Here is a 26,701-nt window from a genome sequence, read left to right as displayed (position 1 = left end):
CTAGAATCAAAGGGCCTTAGGAATTAATCTTGCAAAAACCAAAGTCGTACTAAGCAGGAGAGCAGACAAATCACAACTCCCTTCAGGTAGACAGTGCTGCTCGATCTGTAGAAAAGGTGCAAGTAGAAACTCCATAAGATGTACCTGGTGCAAGGTATGGATACATAAGAGATGCAACAGTATCAGAGGAAAGTTAACAGGGAAAATAGTTTTTGTGTGTGGAAGGTGCACAAATACAATTAACACTAAAAATGTTCAGAAAATAGACTCCATCAAATGCCAGGGGAAAAAACTAAAAGTAGTTGATAGCTTCCATTCCTAGGCAACCAAGTCTGTATCAGAGGTGGATGCTCCAAGAGCATAGCTGCCAGAATAAGAATAGGCTGGGCAAAGTTCAGAGAGCTCCTGGTAACAAAGAGCCTCTCCTTCAGAGTGAAAGGCAGATTATATGATGCCTGTTTATGAACAGCCATGCTACATGGCAGTGAAACATGAGCTGTGACTGCTGAGGGCATGCGTAGGCTTGAAAGAAATGAAGCTAATATGCTTTGCTGGATGTACAATGTAGTGTGCATACACAACAGAGTGTAAGCATCTTGAGAGAAAAGTTGGGCACAAGAGGCATCAGGTGTAGTAAGCAAGAGAGATGACTGTGCTGGTGTGGTCTTGTGATGGCTATGGACAAGGACAGCTGTGTGAAGTGCCAATGTCTAATGGTGGAGGGAACCTGTAGAAGAGGCAGACCCAGGAAGACATGGGACGAGGTGTGAAGAATGATCTTCGAATGTTGGGCTTCGTGAAGGCAATGACAAGTGGCCATGACCTTTGGCGATATGCTGTGCTTGAGAAGACCTGTTAAACCAAGTGAGGTTATAGTCGTGGCCGATGCCGGTGTTACATAACTGGCACATAAAAATTACCCACTACACTTTTGGAGTGGTTGGCATTAGGAAGGGCATCCAGCCATAGAAACCATGCCAAATCAGATTGGAACCTGGTGCAGCCCCCATCCAGCTTACCAGTTTTCACTCAAACTGTCTAACCCATGCCAGCATGGAAAACAGACATTAAATGATGATGATGATGAATCTAGCCATAAGTAGGTAACACAGAGCTATATAATTCACTGTACCATATGCCACCTTTTTATTGTGGGAATTTCTACCATCCTGTTGTACCTACTTATAGCTAGAGAGACTGACTTTCTTTATGGTACCTGTAAATGGTTCAATAATATCTTTTTACTTTTAGAAAGGAACCTAGCTTTGAGATTCACATGGTTAGTAATACAACATTGCTTATCACATAACCACTGCACTACCTTCCTCTTGTTTCAGGGACTTTGTTGAAAGATGTGAGTGGCAGTCCATCTTCATCACCAACTTTGTCTGTCACATGTGGGGAGAAGAATGGTGAAATTGCAGAAGACCTGAACTCTGATCCTGAGGAAAATTTAAGTCACTTCATTGCTATATTAGTAGAGTCATTGTTCCTTCTCAAGAAACTTCCAGAAGCTGTTGAGGTATACTCCACCATTCCTTATCTCTTCCTCTTCCTCATTGTTTCACTTCTTCCCTCTTTCTCATCGCTCTCTCCCTCCAATTTTCTCTTTCTATTCTTCATCCCTTCGCCCTATAACCAGTTACTGCTTTCTGTTATCTTGCAGGCAGTCAAAATGAGAATACAGCCAGAATTAATGGCCATTGTGTCTCGAGCTTCTGAAAAAATTGTGGAGAGGTGAGTTTCAGCAGTCTTTCGTGTGAGGCAGCAAATCTAAACATTTTACACATTACAAATTTCTTGATTTGCAGCCCCACACATTTGTATTGGGGTATGTATCTGACACAATTGTGATATATGTGGGACACATACAGTGTGGTATAGTAATTATAAAAATTTGACACAACTGATATGTGAGGGCTATGATATGCCCGTAGTGAGGTGACCATTGAGTATGACACTTGTGATGCAGTGAATGTATTGTGGCGCAGCTGCTATAGTGTTTACTAATAAATTTTCTTATTACATGTTTAATTGTCCATTTTGCAGCTCATGTCACAAAGGTGATAGCCTGGCTAATGAACATCAGCCTCGTTACCTGTTACAGCTACTACAGTTGGTGTTTCAACAGTTCCGATGTGTTGCCAACACTCACCAGATTGTCCTCAACAATTTGCACCGTATTGTGGTGAGTATACTGGTATTTAAACAGTACTTGATGTGCTTGTTAACTGTACAGTATATAGTGACAGAATAGAAATATAGTGAAGTAGTGTGTGTGTATCTTCTTTATTTTAGCCTCTTTTTTCATGCTTGCATTAATCAAACCTGGTCCAGCCATTTGATGCCTCTGTAATTATTCCTGTGTGGTTAAGAAGTTTGCTTCCCAACCAGATGGTTTTTGAATCAGTGGGTTAAGTTTCACTGCATAGCACTATTATAGTCTCATGCCAACCAAAACTTTGTGAATGGATTTGGCTGACAGAAACTGAAAGATCATTGTGTGTACACACGCACACATACACACACACACACACACACACCAGCCTTCCCATAAACACACGCATAAACCGGCCACCCATAAACCAGCCTTCCCCACTTTTAATATATATATATATATGTATATGTGTGTGTGTGTGTGTGTGTTTGTATATATATATATATATATATATATCATCATCATCATCATCATCGTTTAACGTCCGCTTTCCATGCTAGCATGGGTTGGACGACTTGACTGAGGACTGGTGAAACCGGATGGCAACACCAGGCTCCAATCTAAATTTGGCAGAGTTTCTACAGCTGGATGCCCTTCCTAACGCCAACCACTCAGAGAGTGTAGTATATATATATATATATATATATATATATATACACACATCTCACAGAATAGTTGAAGTTAAATGTGTATACATATGTATATTGATAGAACAGAGACACAATATTCATTGATATATATCAGCATCACCATTGTTTTACATTTTTTTTCATGCTAGTTTGGGTTGGATAAGTCATCACTGCTCTGCTTGTTCAGTCAGAGAACTTCATCTTACCTTATAAGCTTCATTTTTGGTTTGGTTCCTGTGGCTGGATGTTCTTTCTAATACCAACCGCTTGCCAGAATGTACGGCATACATTTTATTATGACACCAGCACTAGGGAAATAGTGGTGAGGGTGTGATGGATAGTAATAGGTGAATAACTTCTCTTAGGGTGCAGAAGTCTCCAAAATATAACATCTGATATGGCCTGTTGTTCAGTATGATAGCTGTAGCCAGCATAGCCTGTCCTTCATTGAGAAATAATACTAGAGATGAGTGGAATGTACAAGGGGTGTTTATTAAAGATTTCCCCTGGCCCACTTCCAGTTATTGCAGGAAATGGAACTTGTACAGGTATAATCATACATGTCACATTGTAAATTGCAGCTTTCCACTAGTATTTATTTGTCTTTTATGGCTGCTGAAGTGGACTAAGGTGTTGTAATGGAGGCAGTTGAATGCAGATCAGTGATCAGGTTCTTATACTTGAAAGGTCATATACCAAAAGAGATTTTCGATGAGATGTGAGAAGTTTTTGGTGACAATGCATCATCATAAGACGTAGTCAAATACTAGCATTGCCAGTTCAAATGTGGTTGAACATCGGTGGAAACTGCTCCTATTCCTGGATGACCACATTCCGCCATTGATGACGACACCATCCATAAAGTGGAAAATGCTATTTTGGAGGATCACCACATAATTATTCAGCAACTAGCCCAAGAAGTGAAGATAAGTGTAGGGTCCATGGAAAAAATCATTCACAACCATTTGCACATTTAGAAGTTGTCTGCGCGATGGATTCATCAGATGCTCACACTTTTTCAGAAGCAGGAATGAGTCACTTGCTCTCAGGCTCTTCTGGCAATGTACCAAGAAAATGAGGAGGACTTTTGCAGCAGACTTATCACACAGTCCATCACTATAATCCTGAGACTAAAGTCCAGTTAAAGCAATGGAAGCATGATGACTCACCACCTTCAAAGGAGGCACATGTCCAACCCTCAGCAATCAAGGTGATGCTCACAGTCTTTTGGGACCAGCGTGGAGTAGCAATGATGGGTTTTCTGGCAAAGGGCACCACAATTAACAGAGCATATTATGCTTCCCTGTTGCAGAAATTGTGGGATGCAATCAGAGTAAAGAAGCATCGCATGCTGACTAAAGGAGTCTGCCTCCTCCAAGGCAATGCCCCAGTTCAAAATGCGCATGTTGCCCAGATGAAAGTACACTCCTGCGGTTATGAAATCCTTCCTCATCCCTCTTACTCTCCCAACCTTGCGTCATCTGACTTCCACCTCTTTCCAACCATGAAGTCTTTTGAAGGGGAAGCACTTATTTCAAAGGTAAAGTCTTAGCTCCAGATGCAACCTACTGACTTCTACAGACAAGATCTTCACAACTGCATAAAGCGATGGGAAAAGTGTGTCACCATTGGTGGTGGTTATATAGAGAAGAGCTAATAATTATGCCAAGTTTTGTTTATCTCTGACCTTGGGAAGTGGGTCAGGGGAAATCTTTAATGAATGCCCCTTGTATTCTTAAATCTTTTCTTTGGTCTTATGCTCAAACCATGACATGTTTTGAGTTTGCATGAGGAGTCTGTAGCATATACCAGCAAGATGTTTTTGAAGTTTTCTCTTTATAGTGCAGATTTCAGTTCCATAGAAAAGAATGCCCTGAAGAAGGCAAACCTTGTTAACATTGAAATACTTGATTGTCAGATGTTTTGAAGCTCTTCATGTAAAGAAGTCTTTATTACTATCAGCAAGATAGAACGTAAGGTATTTTCTTGATTTGTGTGGTATTATTGGAACAAATTGGCTGGCAGTTTTCATCTTCATTGATGTTCATATTTTCAAGTCTTTGCATTGAGAAACAAAATACAAAACCACATGGCTGGGAAGGGAACTTCTCAACCACACAGCCACAGCTGTCATTATCATCATTTAACATTCACTTTCCATGCTGGCATGGGTTTGACGGTTTGACACAGAGCTGTCCAGACTCCAATTGTCTGTTGTGGCATGATTTCTGTGGCTGGATCCTTTCTCACCACTTCTTCCCATGTATTCCTGGGTTTACCCCTTCCACAGGTACCCTCCACAACTAGAGCTGGGCACTTCTTTATGCAGCTGTCCTCATTCATATACATCACATGACGAAACCAGTACAGTCTTCTCTCTTGCACACAATACCTGATGCCTCTTAAATCATCTACACTCTGTCGTGCATGCACACATCCAGCGGAGCATGCTAGCTTCATTTGTTTCAAGCCTTTGCAAGTCGTCTGTACCCAAAGCCCATGTTTCACTGTCATGTAACATAGCTGTACATACACAGGCATCATACAGTCTGCTTTTCACTCTGAGGGAGAGGCCCTTAGTTACCAACGAAGGTAGAAGCTCTTTGAACTTGAACAGCCCATTCTTATTCTCGTAATTATACTTTCAGAACTGCTAACTTGGTCTCCTAGGTAACTGAAGCTATTAACTATTATTGTTCCCCCTGAGCATTTGAGGGAGTCAATTGTCTGTGCATTTTTAGTGCCTGTTGTACCTGCAAATTTGCCACACAGAAAGACTATATTCTCCCTTAACCTACTTGTGAAACCGCTGCACCTCTTGTGTCCAAAGCTTACACTTAGTACAACATATGGAGTTTCTACCAACACCCTTCTTACATATCGAGCAGGGCCATCTCCCAGAAGGAAGTTGTGATTTATCTGTTTTCCTACTTACTAGGACTTTGGTTTTTGCTAAATTAGCTCTAAGGCTTTTAGATTACGGACCTTGTTTCTGCACCTGAAATTTCTTCTCTAGATCAGGTAGTGATTCAGCTATAATAATAAGGTCATCAGCATAGAGGAGCTCTCAGGGACAGCTGGTCTTGAATTCCTCTGTTAAGGCCTAGAGGACTAAGATAAGCAAGAGGTGGCTGAGAATTGAGCCTTGATGAACTCCTACCTGCACTCTGAATTCATTGCTGTACTCGTCAACCTTCGCCTTAGTGGCAGCATCCCAGTATATGGCTTGTGTCATTCCCACTAACCACTCATCTATCCCTAATATTTGCGTTGACCACCAGATAAGGGAGCAGGGGACTCTGTCAAAGGCTTTCTCCGTGTCAACAAAAGCCAGGTACAGAGGTTTATTTTTGGTTAAATACTTCTCCTGCAGTTGCCTAACCAGGAATATAGCATTAGTCATGCTCCCATATGGCACAAATCCGAACTGCATCTCATCTATGCTAACTCTCTTCCTAATTAATTGAGCTATGACTCTTTCTGTGACTTTCATCTCCTAAACCAGCAATTTGATGCCTCTGTAATGATTTCTAAGTCATTGCCTTTGCGTTTATAGTTGACTATAATCCTGCTACACCAATCAATGGATATGACTAGGCCATATCCAACTCCACCAGATATTTTAAGCATCTTGGAAGTTATTCTTGATGGGCCTGGGACTTTCTGTTTTGCAATCCAAAATACTTCAAGTCTTTTACATCGCAGAACATTGGCAAACTTCTTTTCTGCTTCTCTCCTGACTAAATAGTCTCCCTTCTGGCTATTTGATACAGTTCCCTGCTACCACCACACTTACAGTCCTTCCTGGCCTGTTTCTTTTCTCTAACAGCCTTGTCAAATACACTGTTCCACTGCCATGTTACCTTAGGTTCAGAAGGGACTTTGCACCAGCCACAAATTTGGTCAGTGGCCCTCAGCAGGTTGTCTACTAGGAAACTCTAGTTGTCCTCCACATTATATATTATTATATCCTCCTCTTTTTCGTCAAATGTCTCAAGTAACACATCTCTAAATCCCTGATCAGTCAAAGTATCTTTAAGCTTCCAGCCCTTTCTTTTCCACACTGGTTGTCTTCTGGGCAGCCTTTTAACCCTGATTCTGAAGTCCCTAATGACTAACATCTGCTGAGGGGTGCATTCTTGACCTGAGAATTTTTTGGCATTTATAAGCAGCTATCTTTCCCATTTTCTGGTGAGGATGTAGTTAATCTGACTAGTGTGCCTACCAGATTGATAGGACTGACAACTTTTGTGAAGTTACTATTGCAGATCATAAGATCACTTGCATCACAGAACTCCAGTAGCCTGTTTCCCTCCTCATTATGGGAACCAAAACCGTTGCTACCATGTACACCATGAAAACCACCCAGATGCTATACAGGTGGAAGAGAATTACTTCTAATACAGATAGAGGAGTTGGATTGGGCAGGTACACCATGAATAACCAAACAGCCTGGTTGCCCTATTCCCTAGATAACAGTGCTATAAAATATCCAGACAAATAAAACGAAAGCTACTATTTAACATATAGCATGGAAAACGCAAGGATTTAGACATAATATGAACAAGATAAAATAAAGTGAATAATGAAACAGAACGAACAAAGAGACGATAATTCACTAGGTTTGCTTAATGTAGCTAGTGAGGTTTTAGACATAATACAAGTGAGATGAAATTTTTGAGAATTAAAGCTACAGGAAATAAGAAACATGGAAATAAACAAAGCTTTATAAATAAATAGATAAATAATATAAGTGATATAAAGTGAGGTTTGAAGTGCTAGATAGTGTAAACAAGGTTGCTTATCTGAACATTTCTTCTTCATAACACATCTGCTTTTTATGCCAAGTATTGCAAATATAAGGAATAAGACCTTGAGGGAGCTGATTTACTGGGAGTGGAAGTAATACCCTCATGCTGAAGTCAAGACAGCAAATGACCAAACAGCATAGCTGCTCCATTCCCCAGATAAATGCCATAAAATATCCAAGCAAACAAAGCAAAAGCTACTATTTAACATATATCATGGGAAAAAGTGAGGATTTAGATATAATATGTGCAAAATAAAATAAAGCAAGTAACCAAACGGAATGAACAAAGACACAAAAATTCACTAGGTTTGCTTAATGTAGCTAGCAACGTTTTAGACAAGCGAGATGAAATTTTTGAGAATTAGAGCTTGGGAGCCCACCATCTCCCCCATCAATAATTTAGGTTATACAGTGTTGAAGCTACACTTCAATTTTGGCAGATGGCATGATTAATGGCATGTCAAAATTGAAAGAATTAATGGAAGGGACAGGGAAGTTGTATATCAAGCCATATATCTAGAAATAAGAGATCACAAAAGATAAGGAAGACTCTAATTTCTTCATATATGAAACAACCTCACTAGGCAGGTGGCACACCAAAATACACTCTGTCCATGTTGCAAAGTGATTAGTGACAAGGGCATCCAAATATAGAAACTATGCCAAAAATTCCTGTCTAAGTATGACATTATAGCCATTCACTCAATACTTTTCAAAGACTAATGTAATAAAAATTCCCTTGAAAAACAGGTAAAGGTTTATGACAGGAAGGGCATCCAGTCATAAAATGCGACCTCAAATAAGCCTCCGTGGAAAAATAGACATTGGACAACCATGAACAATATATGTGTAGATGTAAGGAGGGGTGGTGGATCAAGACTTTGCTTCAAGATGTAGGCCAAGATCGCATTATCAAGTAGAAACAGTCAAGACAGCAACAGAGCATGTGTCTCTAAACTTGACTATACTGACCTTGTCCTCATAGCATACCAGCTCTGTGATACACAAGACTTGTTAAAATCCCTTGGGATTGCTGCAACCAAAGTTAGTATGTTATTTGTCCAACCAATGCAAGCATAGAAAGGCATGTGGTGGACAAAATAACAATACTAAAGTAAAATTGAATTTAAGTGTGTACGTTTTAAATGATTACAAAGATTCCATCTTGATGTGAATGATATAATTGTTTTACTTCTATATTTTGACTACTTCCTTCTGTTTCAAAGCCTGCAACATGCTGCTATATTTTCCATTTTTTTTTTTCATCTCCCTTCAACAGCAATCAATGAGTGAAAAAGATGAGAAGTTGGTATGATCAATATGTTTGGTTTAGCTCTGTTGTTGTTTGTTAAAACAAAAAACAAAATACTTTTGCTTGTCATTGTTCATGTTTTCTACTATTACTACTATGACCTCTACTACCAATACAACTATTACAGCTGCTTTATTAAAAGTTCAGTATTTTTATTGTTTTAGATTGATTTTTCTATCTCCCTTCTATTTACACAATTCTCTTTGTCTTTGTGTGTGTGTGTGTGTGTGTGTGTGTGTGTGTGTGTGTATATCCATCCATCTCAGCAGGATTGATACTCTAAAACCACCTTGGTAATGCATGTTTATGAGGGGCTCTGCCCCCATCCCCACCTCCATCCTTTCTGATCTGTTTATTTTTCCCCCTAACAGCCACCACTTCCCTATCACCTAAGAGCAGAGTAGGTACATACTACATCGTTCTGCTTTCCCAGTTACCTTCCATGCCCCTTCCTGTTGCAAACCACTTCCATTATCTTCCACCGCCTACTGTTATCACCAATCAGCATCTTTCCCTGTGCCTTCTTACCTTTGTGTTATTCTCCATCATTAACACACCATTACCTGCTATCACCCTCAATACCATCACACATCTACTGCAGCCCCCACCTCCAAGCCTTTTCTATATTTCACTCCATTATTTGCTACAGTCACCTCTTTCCTGCCCACTTACCCAGTTCAAACCTATCTCATCTCACTTCTCACCACTGCCAATGTCCCCTGAGGGTATGTTTTGACACATCTTTGCCACTATCTCTCTCACTGCTGCTCTCTTTATTTTACTGTCTCACTTACCTAATCTCTTTATCTAACTTGCTTGCTTTTCTCTTTCAACTGGTGTATCCATGTATCTGTTCTACAGCAAGACACCTAACTTTGTCCCTCTTTACCTTTAATTTCTCAACTGGCATGAACCACTCTTCCTGAATTATACTCCCCACTTTCATTTCACCTGAAGAGTTTTGTCTTGCAAGCTGCTTTGTGACCTTGTTGGAGCTGGTGTCATGTAAAAAGCACTGGTGTTGGTGCCACATAAAAAGCATCTAGCACACTATGTAATGTGGTTGGTGTTAGGAAGCGCATCCAACTGTAGAAATCATGCTAAAACAAACTATGGAGCCTGGTGCAGTTCCTGTCAAACCATTTAATCCATGCCAGCATGGAAAGCAGATGTTAAATGATGATGATGATATTAATAATAATAACACACAGAATCTGCCATCTCTTCACTTTTGTATTATAGGCAAGCACTGTTTTTATTTTGATGTTGTTTAGAAAAGCATGAACCTTACAACTACCCATTAAACATTTCAGGCCTCATGCTGGATCTTTTAATTGGAAAAGCTGTTTTCTCTACCCAACCTCTAAAAAATAACAGGAGACTTTCAAGTTGTTTTATATTTAATGTTGTTATTGGTGTTTGGAAAGATATACAGGCCACAACATCTGTTTGACACCCTACCTGCCCCTATACACATCTACTTATAACTTCAAAACACATTTGAAACTTACATGAATAATAAGAGTACATTTTTTATTATCACCATTATCATTTAGATTGAGTAGTTTTACTGAAGTAGCTGTGCCAGGACACTTGATTACAGATTTGAAATCTACTCATACATACATTAATACTTGCATACATGCAAGCATATTGCCTCCCTCCTCCCAGTCAACACACACAAATGCATATTAGGTTGTCTAGAAAGTTCTGAGCATTTTTTAATTTGCCAAAAAGGATGTAAATAATTGACCTTTCAATAAACTTTATTCAATGAAATAATTTTCATTATTATTAATGACCTTTGCCTATCTATCAGGCAATTTAAATATTCCATTAAATATTTCATCAAATTTGACTGGTTCTGAAGACAAAAAGTTATCTAGATGCATTTTCACTTCATCTAAATCGTTAAATGTTTTTCATTGCAATGAATTCTGTAGAGACAAAAACAAGTGGTAGCTGGATGGTGCAATATCAGGAGAATATGGTGGATGGGATAAGAGATCCCAGCCAAGTTCATGTAACTATGTTCAGGTAGTCAAAGATACATGTGGTCAGGCATTGTCTTGTTGGAATACTACTCCTTTCTGTTGGCAATCTCTGGCCTCAATTCTTCGATTTTTTTTTAGTTCAAATTAGCCAGCTGATGACAGTACACATCAGAATTAATGGTCTGGTTTTGTGGGAGAAACTCATAATAAATAATGCTTTTATGATCCCACCAAACACAAAGCATAGCTTTTTTTGGCATGGATATTCATCTTTGGTTGCTGTTTTGGGGGATCCTTACGCAAACTCCAGGATTTTTTTTGCACTATGTATTTGTACACAATCCATTTTTCATCTCCAGTCACAAGTTGTTACAAAAAAGGCATGCTGTCATTCTGTTTCAAAAGCATATCACAAATGGAATACCGGTCTAAGCAATTCTTTTCTGAGAGTTTATGAGGGACCTATACATTATAGTGAGAAATGTATCCTAGCTTCACTAAGTGTTCATGAGCCATACTTTTAGAAACTTCCAGCTCCTCTGCAAGTTCTCCAATCAGGATATTTGAGTTTTCTTCAATTTTTGCCTTCAAAACATCTTTATCCAATTTTGAAGGTCTTCCACTGTGACTGTCATCTTCTAAGCTAAACTCTCTAGCTTCAAATTTTGCAAACCACCTTCAAACAGTTGATTCACCTACAGCATCATCACCATAAACTTTACACATGTTTTTGCAAGTCTTTGCAACATTTTCTGCTTGCTTAAAAACACTCAGAACTTTCTGGACAACCTAATACAAAATTACAAACACATTCATACAGCAGATATTCATTGGTATGTTTTTTATAAACTTGAGAATGATGCTAACATTTACAAGATTTGTAACCTCTCTTAGACTTATAACCATTGCATCCACAGTACAGTCAGGCTTTTGTTATCCATGAGTGGGAAATAGCTTTAAAATGTCAAATGAGCAAAAGAGAAAATGAAGCCTTTAAACTCATAAGACAAGCCTCAAAATGTTGATTATATCTCAGTTCTGTGGAAGATATTACACACATGATCAACAGGTGTCTCAAAATGCCATCAACATACTACTTTTTATTGTGGCATGATGTTCTTGCTTAAGCAATATAAATGCTATCCATAGGAAAAACAACCTGTATTAAACATAGACAATGCTTCTGTTATTGGATACCTATGTTTCAACTGGAGAAATCTTGGTAAAACATTGCCATCACAACTTTCATCAAATCAGAACAGATCTAACTAATGTAAAGTTCACTATTCAAATCTTTATTGTTGTTACCTAAGTTGCAGCAAAGAAATTTTGCTGCTGTTAGAAACTAATTTCTTGCTTGTAGGAAAATTCTATTCTAATGGATAAAAAAAGAAAAGATATACAGGTTGTTGTCGACTTACGACCACAATCAATTCCGACTGACTGGTCATAAGTCGGCCTATAGACCTACATAGCTCTGTTTTATATTTTTACATTCTTAAGGTACATTCTCAGGTATAAGTCACACACAGTATTCTGTGTTATACTATTATACTGGCGTTAGTCACAAATTTCGGAGTGTCAAGCAGTCGTCTTATAAATAAATATGAGGTTGCCTTGATGTCTTCGTGACAGGATAGACATCCAACACAGTGGCGATTGATAACCAAAACCTAGGGGAAACGTTTGTTAGCTGACATCATCCACAGAGGGGTTAATTTCTAAGAAATGAAACCCATTAGGTTTCAACTGGACTATTTATTATTGCTGCAGGGAGCTGGCATGCCAATCATCGTAAAGTCGATCGGTTGTAAGTCAGATAGGTCGTAAGTTGACGATGACCTATACACGTGTGTGTGTGTGCATGCATACTTACACATCACATAGCATCAGTTATTACACCACAGAGTACCTGCTGTCTCTCTCTCCGTCTCTCTCTCCGTCTCTCTCACTAACCCTTCTGTGCTCTGTCTGTCAAATTAAGAGGCTATACATGTGTGTGTATAATTTATGTTGCACAATATAATTAAAACCCTACTTAATTGTGAATTCACTTTTGACCATGCCTGTGCATCCTCAGGTACTCTCATTTCATATTTCACTAACTTCTGCTACTGATGGATGATTTCAAAAACTTCTGACTTCTACTTTCTGGAGGTTGATCCTTTGGAAATCAATATTTTTGCATGCTTCAGTTGCTGTTGTTATGTCTGGTTAATACTACATCATGCTTGTTGTCATTGCACCAGTTGCTATTGTTGTTCATGTTATTGTTGTTGATATTAGTATAATGAAGCCTAACTTATTGTTGTATTTGAGGATGGTCATATTGCCACTTTAGCCAATAAAAACACACACACTGTATATTTGGTGTTAATTTACTTCAGCTTTATATTTCATTACATTACATTAATCATATTTCGGCCAGAGTTCTTTCGTCACACTTCTGTGACCTCATCAGTGGTCCTTTGCTTTCTTCTTTCTTATATGTGTGTCCCTCCTTGCTAACGATCAGCCAAATGGCTGATCGTTAGCAAGGAGGGACACACATATAAGACGAAAGAACTCTGGCCGAAATATGATTAATGTAATGTAATGTAGTATAAAGCTGAAGCAAATTAACACCAAATATACAGTGCGTGTGTTTTTATTGGCTAAACTGGCAATATGACCATCCCCAAATACTACAATATTTGTTTCAACACATGATTTCACATCAAAAATCTTGCAAAACAAATATAGAAGCCTAACTTGTTTTGTTTTAATTGTTTTATTGCTTTGGTCTGGAGAGAGATGCTTTGCCCATAGCCTTTGGAATACCTCAGATTAGTAAGATTCAATGTGGTTAATGTTCTTCTTGAATAGTAATAAGTTAAACACGGGCAGAGAAGAAATTCCAGAATGGGATGATGTTCTGAGGAGGAGGGACTGGTTCATCTTTGAATGAAAGATTAATTTGCCTTCCAAGATTTAGTTACATGCCTGTGTATTCATGCTGTTCATCTCTTGTCTCTCTTAGTAGTGATACAATAAGTACCAGTTAAATACTAGGCTAATTTGGTTGTGCTATAAAGTGACTGTTCTGAGCTCAAACTCTACCAAGATCAATCATGGATTTTAGATGTGAGGGTAGTATTCCTTTGTTGGTCTTACTCAAACTCATGTCAAGGAAGACACCAAGTTTAAATCCTGTCATGTTGACTTTGTCTTTTATTCTTTAGGAATTAATAAAATGAGATTGATTTAAATTGATGTATCCTACCTTATGTCAAACTTACAAATCATTCTTGTTGTCTCTATAGAGTAGGTGATGTATTGGGAGAATGTATTGAGTGGGGAATAGCTTGCTAGAATGTATAGAGAGGTAATGTATTGGCAAAATGTATATAATATTCTAGTTCTATACTTAAGAGATGAGGAATTATGTACATTATTTACATTTGATTCTACTGCCTGGAATCGAACTCAGAATCTTGGGGTTAGTAGCCCGCGCTCTTAACCTCAAGATTCCAAGTTTGATTCCAGGCAGTGACCTGAATAATAAAAATAATAATAACATTGAAAAATACCTTAGGAATGAGAACCCAGGTTCAAAATATCCCCAAGGCACCTGATGAAGGCTGGAGGGTATATCAGCCGAAACATTGACAGATACGTTTATCTTGACAGATACGTTTATCTTGACAGATACGTTTATATCGATTGGGACAGTCATATCAATGAGGAGGCATGATTTTTGTCTGAAGTCTTTCAGTATGATGTCTGGCCTATTTGCGTCTATCTTTCTGTCAGTTTGAATGGTGAAGTTCCAGAGGAGTGCAATGTGATCATTTTCAAGTACTGGGGATGGTTTGTGTTCCCACCAGTTTTTATCATGGGGCAAGTCCAGGTTTTTGCATATTACCCAGTGAATATATTGTGCAGCTCTATCATGCCTGTTGAGATACTCTGTAGGCGCAAGCAGACTGCACATGGAGACAACATGATCGATGGTCTCATTTTGTTGTTGGAATTTTATCCTTTCCTGGAGACTTCCATTTGGTTGACCTCCTGAGAGCAGATCTTATATCTTCTACCTTGACCCCCTCCCACTTTTGCTCCTCTAAGGAGTCTAAGTCTGTAGATATTCTATCAATCCAAGGGGCCTTTTCATTGTGTGTTTTATCTTCTGCCCAGATTTTATTCCAAAATTCTTGCACTTCTTCTTTTGATGGGACAGACTTTATTGTTACTGGTGTTTTCCCTATCTTCCTGTAGAAATTTTTTGGGTTATTTTTTAACATGTTATTATCTCGGAAGAATCTAACACGCTTTTCATACCTTGCTATGCGGGCAGCTTTAGCACATACCTTTTGCTTGATGGATTCTATGGTGGCATCGATGTCAACTATGGTTTTCATATTATATTTTTTCTTTAGTTTTTGGGTCTTTGTAGGTTTGATACTCTTGTCAAATTTAAGGTTTTTCAAACATTCTATGTCAGATCTAAGCAGCTTAATTTGGTGTTGAATGCGTTTTTGCCAAGAAGGCTTTTTGTGCGAGTGTTGTCTTTTTCTAATCTTTTCACCACATAGAATCGTTGAGATTCTTGCGGATGCATAGTACAGGTGGTTGAGATCTGTAATATCAACATCATTAGCTGAAATTATATCCTTAAGTGCAAAGCGGATTTTACCAATTATTTTCAGGTTTTGGTTAGAATTGCGAATTTTGGGGAGAGTGTCGCGTTCATTCATACTAGTTTCTTTAATTTTCAGCATGATTTGATTTTTTAGATCATGTAGTTCTGTTGCGTCGATTTCTGTATGACTTTCTTCATCTATTTGATTTTCACCTGCCTTAGTGTTTATGGTTGGTTCAGAGAGTATTTCACTTTGCCTATCAGTTACCTTAACTCTTTCAATCATTACTGTATTTTCATCAGCCTTGGGCTGGTTTATAATTATTTCCTCTGTAGTATCTTCTTTAGCTGCAGTTTCATTCTTTTTATCCCTTACTGCTTGTTTAATTTGGTCAATCTCTACTTCAGTTAGTAATTTTTTTTTCATAATGTTTCTTCTGACGTTGGCAAGTTTGTTACTGTCTATGTAGGGTCTTACTTCAAGGTGTTTCTGTCTCCAGTTTAAGTAGGTTTGTACAGTATTAGATTTATCTGTAGGGAAATATATGGCATGGTAGAAGGCTGTAAGAACTTCTTTATTATCTTCCCTAGACCATTTTTCATTCTTTTTCTTTTGGTTATTTGATGACGAGCATGGATGGCCATCTGTTGGAATATTCCGGTTGTGGGGTACTTCCAGCTCCTGTGTGTCGGGAAGATTTGAACCAGTAGCAGATTTCTCGTCTCGGATCTGGTTCATTATCCGAGTAAGTGGTCCTTTATAATCCGGTCTGTGACCATTCCGGTTTGTATTTTGTTTTATTAACAGTGAGGCATAACAAGCTTCAACGTTGACGCTAGGGGACGGATCTGTCTGTTTAGGGTAAACTTTTTGAGACAACACCGTCTCCGAGCTCTTGTGACGTAGCTTCTTAAGGCTAGCAGATCTATTTCGAGTAAGTGGCCCTTTGTGATTCGGTCGACGACCAATCTGGTTTGTGATCTGCTTTGTTATCATTGAGGCATGACGAACTTTGGCGTTGACATTAGGGGACGGATTTGTCTGTTTAGGGTCAGTTTTTTGAGACAACACAGTCACCGAGTTCTCAGCATGTAAACATTGCTCGTAGCGTAGTTTTTTAAGGCTAGCAGATCGGCATTCATCTGTATTTTTTTTGTTGATAGATTTATCTCCGGGCATAGTGTATTTTTTTTTTGTGTGTGTATGTGGCGTTTTAAACTTATGAATGGTTCACTGTCTGTGTTTGTTCACAAAATGAAAATAAATAAAGAAGAAAAAAAAGTTTTGGTTTTGCTTCGTTTGTGATATGTGTTTTCGTATGCGTGAGTGTGTCCTGTGATTTTCACGTAGTTGTGTAAACATTAAGATGCATGTGTAGTTCTATGGGTATCAAAACGTATATATCATTGTGTACACGTTCGAGTGTTTGCGTAATTATTCAATATATGTACTTACTATTTTGTTCCATTTCTTTTTTATATAGTTTGTAAACTTTCCGGTGTTGGTTTTGCGTGTGTGATCGCACGTGTTTCATTGAGACATCGTACATAGGAGGACCTGTGCTTTGTATGGCAGTGAAATTTCATTTTTTAAGAATAAAAAATATTTTTTTAAAAAATTATCTTCGTTAAAAGACCGCTTCCTTCAAATCTTCCACTGGTTCTTTTGCCTAATTCCATCGATGTTATTGGATTAGATTTGTTTTTGTATAGGGAGCCCGGTGTAGCACATCCATGTTGTTATTATTATTATTATTATTATTATTATTATTATTATTGTTCAGTAGTTTTATTTTTATAACATGCTTTCACTTCACTACCAAGCGCAGCTCTGTGCCTTGGGTATGTGCTGTGGTTTGCTGTGATGCTCTTATGGTTACTGTATTGAAAGTGTTTTGCGTAGGATGTGTGCAGTACCCAGTAGTGCAATTTTCTGTATGTTATATATATCTGTAAGTCCTGGTGTTTTTGTTATGTATTTGTTTGAATATCTTTTTGTTATACCTAAGGCACCTACTATGATAGGAATTGTTTCTGTTTTTAGATTCCACAACGAGTTACCTCTATTTCCAGGTCTTTGTATTTTGAAAGTTTTTCCATTTATTTAGGGAAACGTTGTCATCTGCTGGTATTGATACATCAATTAGAAAGCATTTTTTTACTTCATGATCTTTGACAACTATATCTGGTCTATTGGCCTTAATTTCTCTATCTGTGTGTATTGGCATATCCCAGAGTATGGTTGCTTTCTTGTTTTCTGTGACTTTTTCTGGCGTGTGTTTATACCATCTTTTTTCTGTTGTTATTCCATAGTGTTGGCATAGCTTCCAGTGTATATAGGTCCCAGCTCTGTCGTGTCTGTGAATATATTCCTTCTTAGCCAGGGCTGGGCAGCCAGAGATAATATGATTTATTGTTTCTTGTCCATCTCCACATATTCTACAGTTACTTGTTATGTTTCTTTTCATTATATGTTTTTGGTAATTTCTGGTGGGAAGGCTTTGATCTTGTGCAGCAATTAAAAATCCTTCAGTCTCTGCTTTGAGTCCTGAGCTTCTCAACCATTGCTGGGATTTTTCTCTGTCTATTTCTTTTGCATTTAGTTTAGCCCAGTATTTACTATGTAGAGGCTTTTTTTGCCATCGTTTTATCATGGTCTGTTGCTGTTCTAGTTTTAGTTTGGATTTCATTTGTTTTATAGCTTTTGTTGTTTCTTCTTCTTCTTCTTCTTCTTCTTCGTATTTGTTAGGTAGTATGATTTCTTGTTTGTATTTGTCAGCTTCCTTAAATACTGAAAACAGTTTTTTGTTTTGCTCGTGTTTTGTGGCTATTTGTATTAGTTTTCCTTGCTTCTGAAGTAGGTATTTTTGCAGTCCTATGGTGGTTATTTTATAATAGTTTTCCAGCTGTATAAGACCCCTACCACCTTCTGTACGTTGTATATGTAGCCTTTCTATGTCAGATTTTGGGTGGTGCATCCTAGATCCTGTCATTATTTTTCTTGTTTTCCTGTCTATTTTAGATAGTTTGTTTAGTGTCCAGTTAAGGATATTGTAGCTGTAACTTATAACTGGGACGGCTAAAGTGTTAATACCTTTTATCTTGTTTTTAGCATTGAGCTCTGTTTTCAGTATTGATCTAACTCATCTATAGTACTCTTTCTTTATTTTTTCTTTCATTTGTGTGTGTTGTATCCTATCTAGTTCATTGACTCCTAATTATTTGTATGGCTGGCTTTCGTCTAGTTCTCTTATTTCATTGGCTTTATCTAGTGTGATGTTGCTACTCTTAACTAATTTTGCTCTTTTCAGGGTTGCTTTGGCACATTTTTCTAATCCGATTTTCATATCTATTTCCTTGGTAAAACCATGTGCTGTCTGTAGTAGTGTTTCCAGCTCTTTATCATTTCTTCTTCTTCTTCTTCTTCTTCTTCTTCTTCTTCTTCTTCTTCTTCTTCTTCTTCTTCTTCTTCTTCTTCTTCTTCTTCTTCTTCTTCTTCTTCTTCTCCTCCTCCTCCTCCTCCTCCTCCTCCTCCTCCTCCTCCTCCTCTCTTGGTGGTATTATTAATCATTATTATTATTATTATTGGTGTTATTATTATTATTATTAGTAGTAGTAGTATTAGTATTATTATTAGTGTTGTTATTATTAAGGCAGTTTGAGCTGACAGAATCATTAGCATACTGGGCTAAATGCTTAGCAGCATTTTGTGTCTTTATGCTCTGAATTCAAATTCTGCCAAGGTTAGCTTTGCTTTTCATTCTTTTGGGGTTGATAAAATAAGTACCAGTAGAGCACTGGGGTTGCTATAATAAGTACCAGTAGAGCACTGGGGTTGCTATAATAGCCTGTCTCCTACCCCTATATTTCAGGCCTTGTGCTTATGATAGAAAGAACTACTACTACTACTACTACTACTACTACTACTACTACTACTACTACTACTACTACTACTACTACTACTACTACTATTATTATTTGTAATTTCTTCTTTAATAAAATAAAGGATTCTAATGATATTTTCAGGCATCTGGTGCACCTCTCCGCTCTGACCAACTACTCTATGATATGGTGGATATTTGGTCAAAGATTCAGGCTGTGGTAAGTTAATAAAAGAAGTGTGTGTATGAACTTCCGATCAAATAGATAACGAAGGAAGTGTACATGTACTTCTGACTTTTTGGATAACAAAAGACATGTATATGTATGCGCTTTTTTCTTCTTTTCTTGTATTGGCTTTGCAAGTGAAGATTTACAGAGGGGATATGTATATCTGTTGCAGGCTTGCTGATACCTAGCAAGTTCAATTCAGGACAGACAGGCATGACTGCATGGGGAGACAGGTTGGTTGTAGCATCCTAGTTTTTCTTCTTTGTCTTTTGTATGCAGTGGTGGTCCTGCAAGTATCTTCAAAGGAGGCCCAGAAGACAGTGAGGCACCAGGCTTTACAGTTAGTGGCAAGAACAGATCACTGGTAGTGATCAATGTGGCTGGTGTCAAAGGATTTCTTTAAGGAATCTTTGTATCTTTTCTTTGGAGCTCTTTTATCTCGGTGACTAGAGGAGAATTCACTGTACAGCATGATCTTGGGAAGTCAATAATCCTCCATTCAGGTAATGTGTCCTGCCCAGCATAACTGTGTCCTCAGTAGAGTTGCTTCGATGCTGGTGACCTTTACCTGTACTTGGACTTAAAAGTTGTATGTGATCCAGAGTCCAGCATGTTGTTCAGACAGAAGGACACTTTTTCCAGGCAAGGCCTCTATCTTGAAGTGGTAGTCAGAGTACTTTCAAACTCTCCTCAGTGCCAATCACTCAGTCCAAAACTTAGGAGTATTTCATATCCCACTCATCATTTGAAATCAGAGCAGAACAAAATTTTCTCTCCCACAGACAACTTTGGTTGTCTGTGGGAGGGCAGTAAAAGTGGACAGACTCCCACCTGAGACCTGGAAGGTTGGTGGTCCAGCACTCCACTCTAGACTCCACTAGCAATTTTCCAAGGATTTTTGTGATGTCAGTCATCGTCATCTTGTACAAAAACAAAGAACAAGGCGGTGAAAGTCTGTCTGTGACAGCTATGTATATACTACTGACCAAATATATAACAAAGGAAGTGTCAAAAGATGTGCGTGTATATATATATATATATATATATATATATATATATATATATATATATATATATATATCATCATCATCATCATCATCATCGTTTAACGTCCGCTTTCCATGCTAGCATGGGTTGGACGATTTGACTGAGGACTGGTGAAACCGGATGGCAACACCAGGCTCCAGTCTAATTTGGCAGAGTTTCTACAGCTGGATGCCCTTCCTAACGCCAACCACTCAGAGAGTGTAGTGGGTGCTTTTACGTGTCACCCGCACGAAAAATATATATATATATATGTATGTATGTATTACTGACTAAATAGGTAACAATAAGAAGTGTATATGTATGCACTACTGAGGAAGTAGATAACAAAGAAAGTGTATATGTACTACTACTGACTAAGCTATAAAAAGTAGTTATGCAGTTAAGAAATTCACTTCCTCATTGTATAGTTGTGGGTTTGATCCTATTGTGTGATACCTTGGGTATATGTCTTTAACTGTAACCTCAAATTGACCAATAGAATTTAGTAGACTGAAACTTTGAAAGCTCGTCATCATCATCATCATCATCATCATCATCATCGTTTAACGTCTGCTTTCCATGCTGGCATGGGTTGGACAGTTTGACTGCGGAATATTGAGCCAGATGGCTGCACCAGACTCCAATCTGATCTGGCAGAGTTTCTACAGCTGGATGCCTTTCCTAATGCCAACCACTCCATGAGTGTAGTGGGTACTTTTATGTATATTCATATGCCTGTGTTTATGTTTGCTAGTGTAAACAAGTGTATCAAATTGCATTGCTTGTTAAAATTGTAATCTAGCAATTTGATAGAGATCAGTAAAATGAGTACTGGGATTGATATGATTAACTGGTGCCCCAGCATGACTGAAGTGCAGTGAATAAAGCTAGTAATAGAATAAAAGTATTTGCACATTACACCTGCACAAAATCTCTGACTTTTCAAATTAACCTCAATTCAGTGCATCAATTTAGTATTCTTTTTCACTGTAAATACCCTCGTTATTAAATACCAGAATGGCTGACATGACTTGTTCGTGATAATAAAATATTAATTTTTGAACTATTAACTTCACCTTTTGTTAAGAGAGAAAGGGTGTGTTTGTAATTTGCAAGAAGTGTTAAGTGATAGTGGAGTGTGATAGGAAATAGGTAATCTAAACATACAATGTCCAAAAATAAGATGATGATGATTGACTGTTCAAACTGATAGAAACGTATGATGTAGATATAAATATTCTAAAATAATGTTTCACCTCTGAAGATGTTGTCAGTAGTCTCAAGTATTATAATCTTATTCTTCTTTATTTCTATAATTCATTTTAGTTGTGTCATTAAGAGGAGGAAAGATAGCAACTATAACCATGTTGTGTGGGCTCTCTAAGACAGGGCAGCATTTATAATAATGTTTGTGAGGTGTCCAAGACAAGGCAGTATCTGTTTTGAGACTGTAAGTCTAAAAGGAGGGAAAACTGTCTGGGAATATCTTCTTCAAGCTAGAGACTTGGTCTGGATGCTTGCAACATTGTGGACTACAAAGGTCACCAAAGATGGTGGTATTAAATATTGTCAATCACCCAAAAACAGGAGCAGTCCATCCAACAAGCTCCTACATTTCATATTTCACTAACATGACTTGTATTCACCCAACACTATAATCAGGCAATCATGTCCAAGATGATAGTTCTCTTCCAGTGCCAATCATTGTTTTCTGTTAAAAGTTCATTGCCATGTGACCCTTGGTTTTCCTTGTCTTATTTTTTTTCCTGTTCCTATCCCCTTCACTGCTGTTTTTCGATGCTGATGATCTAGTTACTACAGAACATGACAGCTAGCCACATACATTTTTTTTTCTGGATCATACAGTCTTTGCAACAAGTATTTTTCTTTCTTAAGATGTTGATTTTGATATGTTTATTGTAAGAAATTCTCAGAATTTTCTTCAAGTACTTTTGGTGGAAGAAAAGCATCTCTTTGACGATTTTGCTGTTTTCTTTCATATTTCACTTGCGCATAGCATTGATGATAGTTCAGTGGTATTGTGCAAATAGATCTTGACATGGGTGCATTGTGTGTTTAAGAGCCAGAATCTGTACATTTGCTGAAATACGTTTTTCTTTTGTCTGTCTGATTCTGAATTTGAAGATATGATTGAAGGTTATTGTAGAGGAAGGTAAAATCTAGAAATGGAATAAAATAGTAGGTGTCTGAGGAAAGGTGAGGATGAGAAGAGAGAGTTTTATGTATTGGTGTTGAAATGTGTTTGGGAGTTATAGTAGTAAGACAGGCTAGAAGTAAGTAGGATGATTGAATGTGGTTTCTGAATGATAGAGGTGGATAAAGACATGATATTGTTATACATGTCACAAGAATGGTAAGCAATAGTGAAGTTTGGATGTGTGTATACATGACAATATGAGTGGGGAAAGTCCAATAGTGTGGGTATTTGCATGATTAGAGGAAATATGGGGAGCATTAGTGCCCAATTTGAAAGAGACACTTGTGTAGTAGGAGAACCATATGATTGTGAAGCAATCTCATTAAATATATAGCCATACCTACTTCTTAAAACAAATTCTTTGTTACAGCTACAACTGTTGCTAAGTGACTATCTTGACATTCAGAACAGTGCATCGTCACGGCAGAATGCCCCCAGCAATTTTGATGAGCCAAACACTGATATTGGTATGTATTTCTCCAAGAAGAAACCTACCAAACCCAAAAAGGTAAGCTGCAGATCTGTTTATCCAATTTTTGTGTGTTAGTGATAGATTTCCTGCTAAGGGAACAGTTTTGTCTTTTATTCAGTGACTTTGAAATTTACTTTTAAATGTATCTATGAAACTGAGGGTTGTGGAAGACATGATTTATTGCTTTCATATATGTTTAGTGGTTGTGATAGTGGTGATGATGATGTGTGTGTATTTCAAGAGAAAGAGAGAGAGAGATAGTTTGTAGTATTATGTGTACAGTAGAGTGTATGCTTGTATGTGTGAAGGTTGTGTGTGTACGTGTGGGTGTGTTTGATACTTATATGTACATGTGTCTTTGTGCATGCATGTATGTATTAGAATAGAGTAGTTTGGGTGAAGCAGTGTGTAATATTAAATTAGATAAAAACTTGTAAAAGCCAAAACAATGCAAAATGAAATACAACAGTGAACTACAAAAGTGAAGATGAGACAATAGTTAAAGTATTACTTGTATTTCTTCAATATTTTGGGTGTTGGACTCCTCCAGTACAAGATGGAATAAAGTTATTTTCATTGCTCAGATATGCAGGAGAAGGTAGTGACATGCACTAACTGGTGTTGTCATAATAGCCAGTCTGCTTTGTGTAGTTTTTATCTTTTTTTTAATGCTGGTTTCAGCTTATTAATTGGCAACAGACAAGAACTACATGAAGCAAATTGGCTATTACACCAACACCAGTCTGCACATGTTATACCCCCTCTCACATATCTGAGCAACAATAATAGCTTTATTCCATCACCCATGTCCTGATGAAGAGATCCTAATCTTGAAATATCAAAGAAATACAAATACAATGCAATTCAAGTGTTGTCTTCACTTTTGTATTTCATTTTGCATTGTTTCAGCATTAATAAATTTTTATTTGACTTGTTTGTATATATGCATATATGTGTGTGTGTACAAATACATACATGACTGTAAATTATTTGTTTCTATTTACAGTTGCCATTGTTCCGCTTCGATGCCTCCATCCATGCTTTGAGTACCAATAGTTACATTGAAGACCACAGACCTGTGAGTACCACTGTAACTGTTTACTCTCCCTCTTCTATCTTTGCATCATGTTAAACAAATATTACAAGAGATCAGAACTAGAAGAGAAGTTTCAGGTGTGGAAGCAAAGACTAGAATCGAAGGGCCTTAGAGTCAGCCTTGCTAAAACCAAAGTCCTAATAAGTAGGGAGGTAGAAAAAACACAAACCCCTTCAGGTAGATAGCCCTACTTAATCTGTAGAAAAGGCGTAGGTTGAAACTCTATAAGATGTACCCAGTGCAAGCTATGGACACATAAGAGGTGCAGCAATATCAAAGGAAGGTTAACCAGGAAGTTAGTTTTTGTATGTGGCAGATGTTCAGGAACAATAAACACTGTAAATGTGCAGAAAACAACTTCTGCCACATTCCAGGGAAAAAAAACTAGACGTAGTTGATAGCTTCCGCTATTTAGATGACCAAGTTAGTAGTGGGGAAGGGTGCGCTGACTGTGTAGCTGCTAGAATAAGATTAGCCTGGGCAAAGTTCAGAGAGCTCTTACCGCTGCTGGTAACAAAGGGTCTCTCTCTCAGAGTAAAAGGCAGACTGTATGATGCATGTGTACGAACAGCCATGCTACATGGCAGTGAAACATGGGCTGTGACTGCTGAGGACATGTGTAAGCTCGCAAGGAATGAAGCCAGTATGCTCCGATGGATGTGTAATGTCAGTGTGCATACTCGACAGAGTGTAAGTATCTTGAGAGAAAAGTTGAACCTAAGAAGCATCAGTTGTGGTGTGCAAGAGAGGCGATTGCGCTGGTATGGACATGTGACGAGAATGGATGAGGATAGCTGTTTGAAAAAGTGCCACACCCTAGCGGTTGAGGGAACCTGTGGAAGAGGCAGGGCCGAATTCTCAATGCACAATACCACAGGTGTTGAAAAAAATAATGAATATGCACTTGATTGAGCTGCAGCTCTGTCATGCCTTCTCTGGTTGTGGAGATGTTCTCAGGAATATACTCGTAGATTCAACTATTATCACCAGTGATGATTCTCAACATGAAGGATGCGTCATCAGCAGCATGCTAATGGAGATCTTGACAGACTTCGATGTGATGTTCTTTCTACTCAGTGGTCAGCAGGTAGAGAATAAACTTGGCAGAGACACGCAGCGTGTTCAATTCAGATGTTACAATTGCCTACAACAGACCAACATCAGCAATGTCATTGATTGTCCTCCAATGAACTCATGCACAAGCTGATAATTTCTTTCCACATTCCTAGGGGTGATGCTTGTGGTAAGTCTTCTAGATTGCTCATTGTCTTCCAGGGACAGTCTTCCATTTTTGAAGTGCCTGTGCCACTGGAAACATTGCATACAACTCATTGCCTCATTACTCTAAACTTGCTGAAGCATGTTCAATGTCTCTCAAGTTTAATGCAAAATTTCATGTTGGCTCTGTGTTCCAACTTCCTGTTCATGACAAAATCGCAGACTACAGCATACACATGATCACAAAAGCAACTTCACAACTTGCGAAGTAAATACAACGTCACTCAGCACAATGCCTCATGAAGGTCACTGCTAGCTCTCACTGCACACACAACTGTGTGCTACCATTTGTTGGTGCACTACTGAACTAGTCCAGGAACTTTTTGATACCACCGCATATGTTTCTATACAGTCATGGTAGAAAGTTAAAGACCACTCTACAATTTTTAATAAAATCTAGGTCACATTTTACAACAGGCAAATAGAATTTAGTAGTCACTTTAAAGCATTAGTTGTATTGAAGACATGTTTTCAGATTGAAAATGGACTATAAACTAATACTTTGTATGTTCACTTTTTGCCTAGATGCCTGTTTGAATATGCTGGATATAAGAGCATGTCTGTCAGTATTTCTGTTAAAGTTCTTTAATTCACATGTCCTTAATAGCTTCCACTAAGGCTTTTGTACTTGGTGGTTGTTTTCCTGCAACTTTGTTTTTTATGTATTCCCAGAAATTTTCAAGAAGATTTAAATCAGAGCTATTTCCAGACTTCTGTAATGTTGTATCTTGACCTTTTAAAGGTTTTCTTGCACAGTCATTGCTCTTTGAAAAAGAGCACCATGTATATGTTGCTCTTTAGCATTGTGAAATGGAGAGATGTGATAATATTATATCTTCTGGTTTAATATGAGCCAAGTTGAATAACATTAAGAGAATACAAAGAAAAGTTGAAGTTGGCTGCCACATTTATTCTGC

At 38.0% G+C, this 26,701-nt stretch overlaps 1 protein-coding gene across 4 annotated transcripts in view; it reads left to right on the top strand.

Moving 5' to 3' along the window:
- The window catches only part of LOC106879926 (exocyst complex component 4), a 321,255-nt gene that overhangs the window by 54,593 nt on the left and 239,961 nt on the right, over positions 1–26,701 (top strand). For all 4 annotated transcript variants that reach the window (XR_016244259.1, XR_016244258.1, XM_089362568.1 and 1 more), the window contains exons 9-14: positions 1,338–1,522; positions 1,667–1,737; positions 2,050–2,188; positions 19,611–19,685; positions 23,309–23,446; positions 24,417–24,488. Coding sequence is in view for 2 of the 4 variants with exons in the window: in XM_089362568.1 (XP_089218694.1) it covers positions 1,338–1,522; positions 1,667–1,737; positions 2,050–2,188; positions 19,611–19,685; positions 23,309–23,446; positions 24,417–24,488 (680 nt within the window). In the remaining 2 variants the exon portion in view is untranslated. The remainder of the gene's footprint in view (positions 1–1,337; positions 1,523–1,666; positions 1,738–2,049; positions 2,189–19,610; positions 19,686–23,308; positions 23,447–24,416; positions 24,489–26,701) is intronic.

This window comes from Octopus bimaculoides, chromosome 14, assembly GCF_046866305.1.
Source record: "Octopus bimaculoides isolate indiv1 chromosome 14, ASM4686630v1, whole genome shotgun sequence".
Lineage (NCBI taxonomy): Eukaryota > Metazoa > Mollusca > Cephalopoda > Octopoda > Octopodidae > Octopus > Octopus bimaculoides.
The sequence above is the reverse complement of the archived record's forward strand: the minus strand, read 5'-3'. Positions and strand labels throughout refer to the sequence as shown.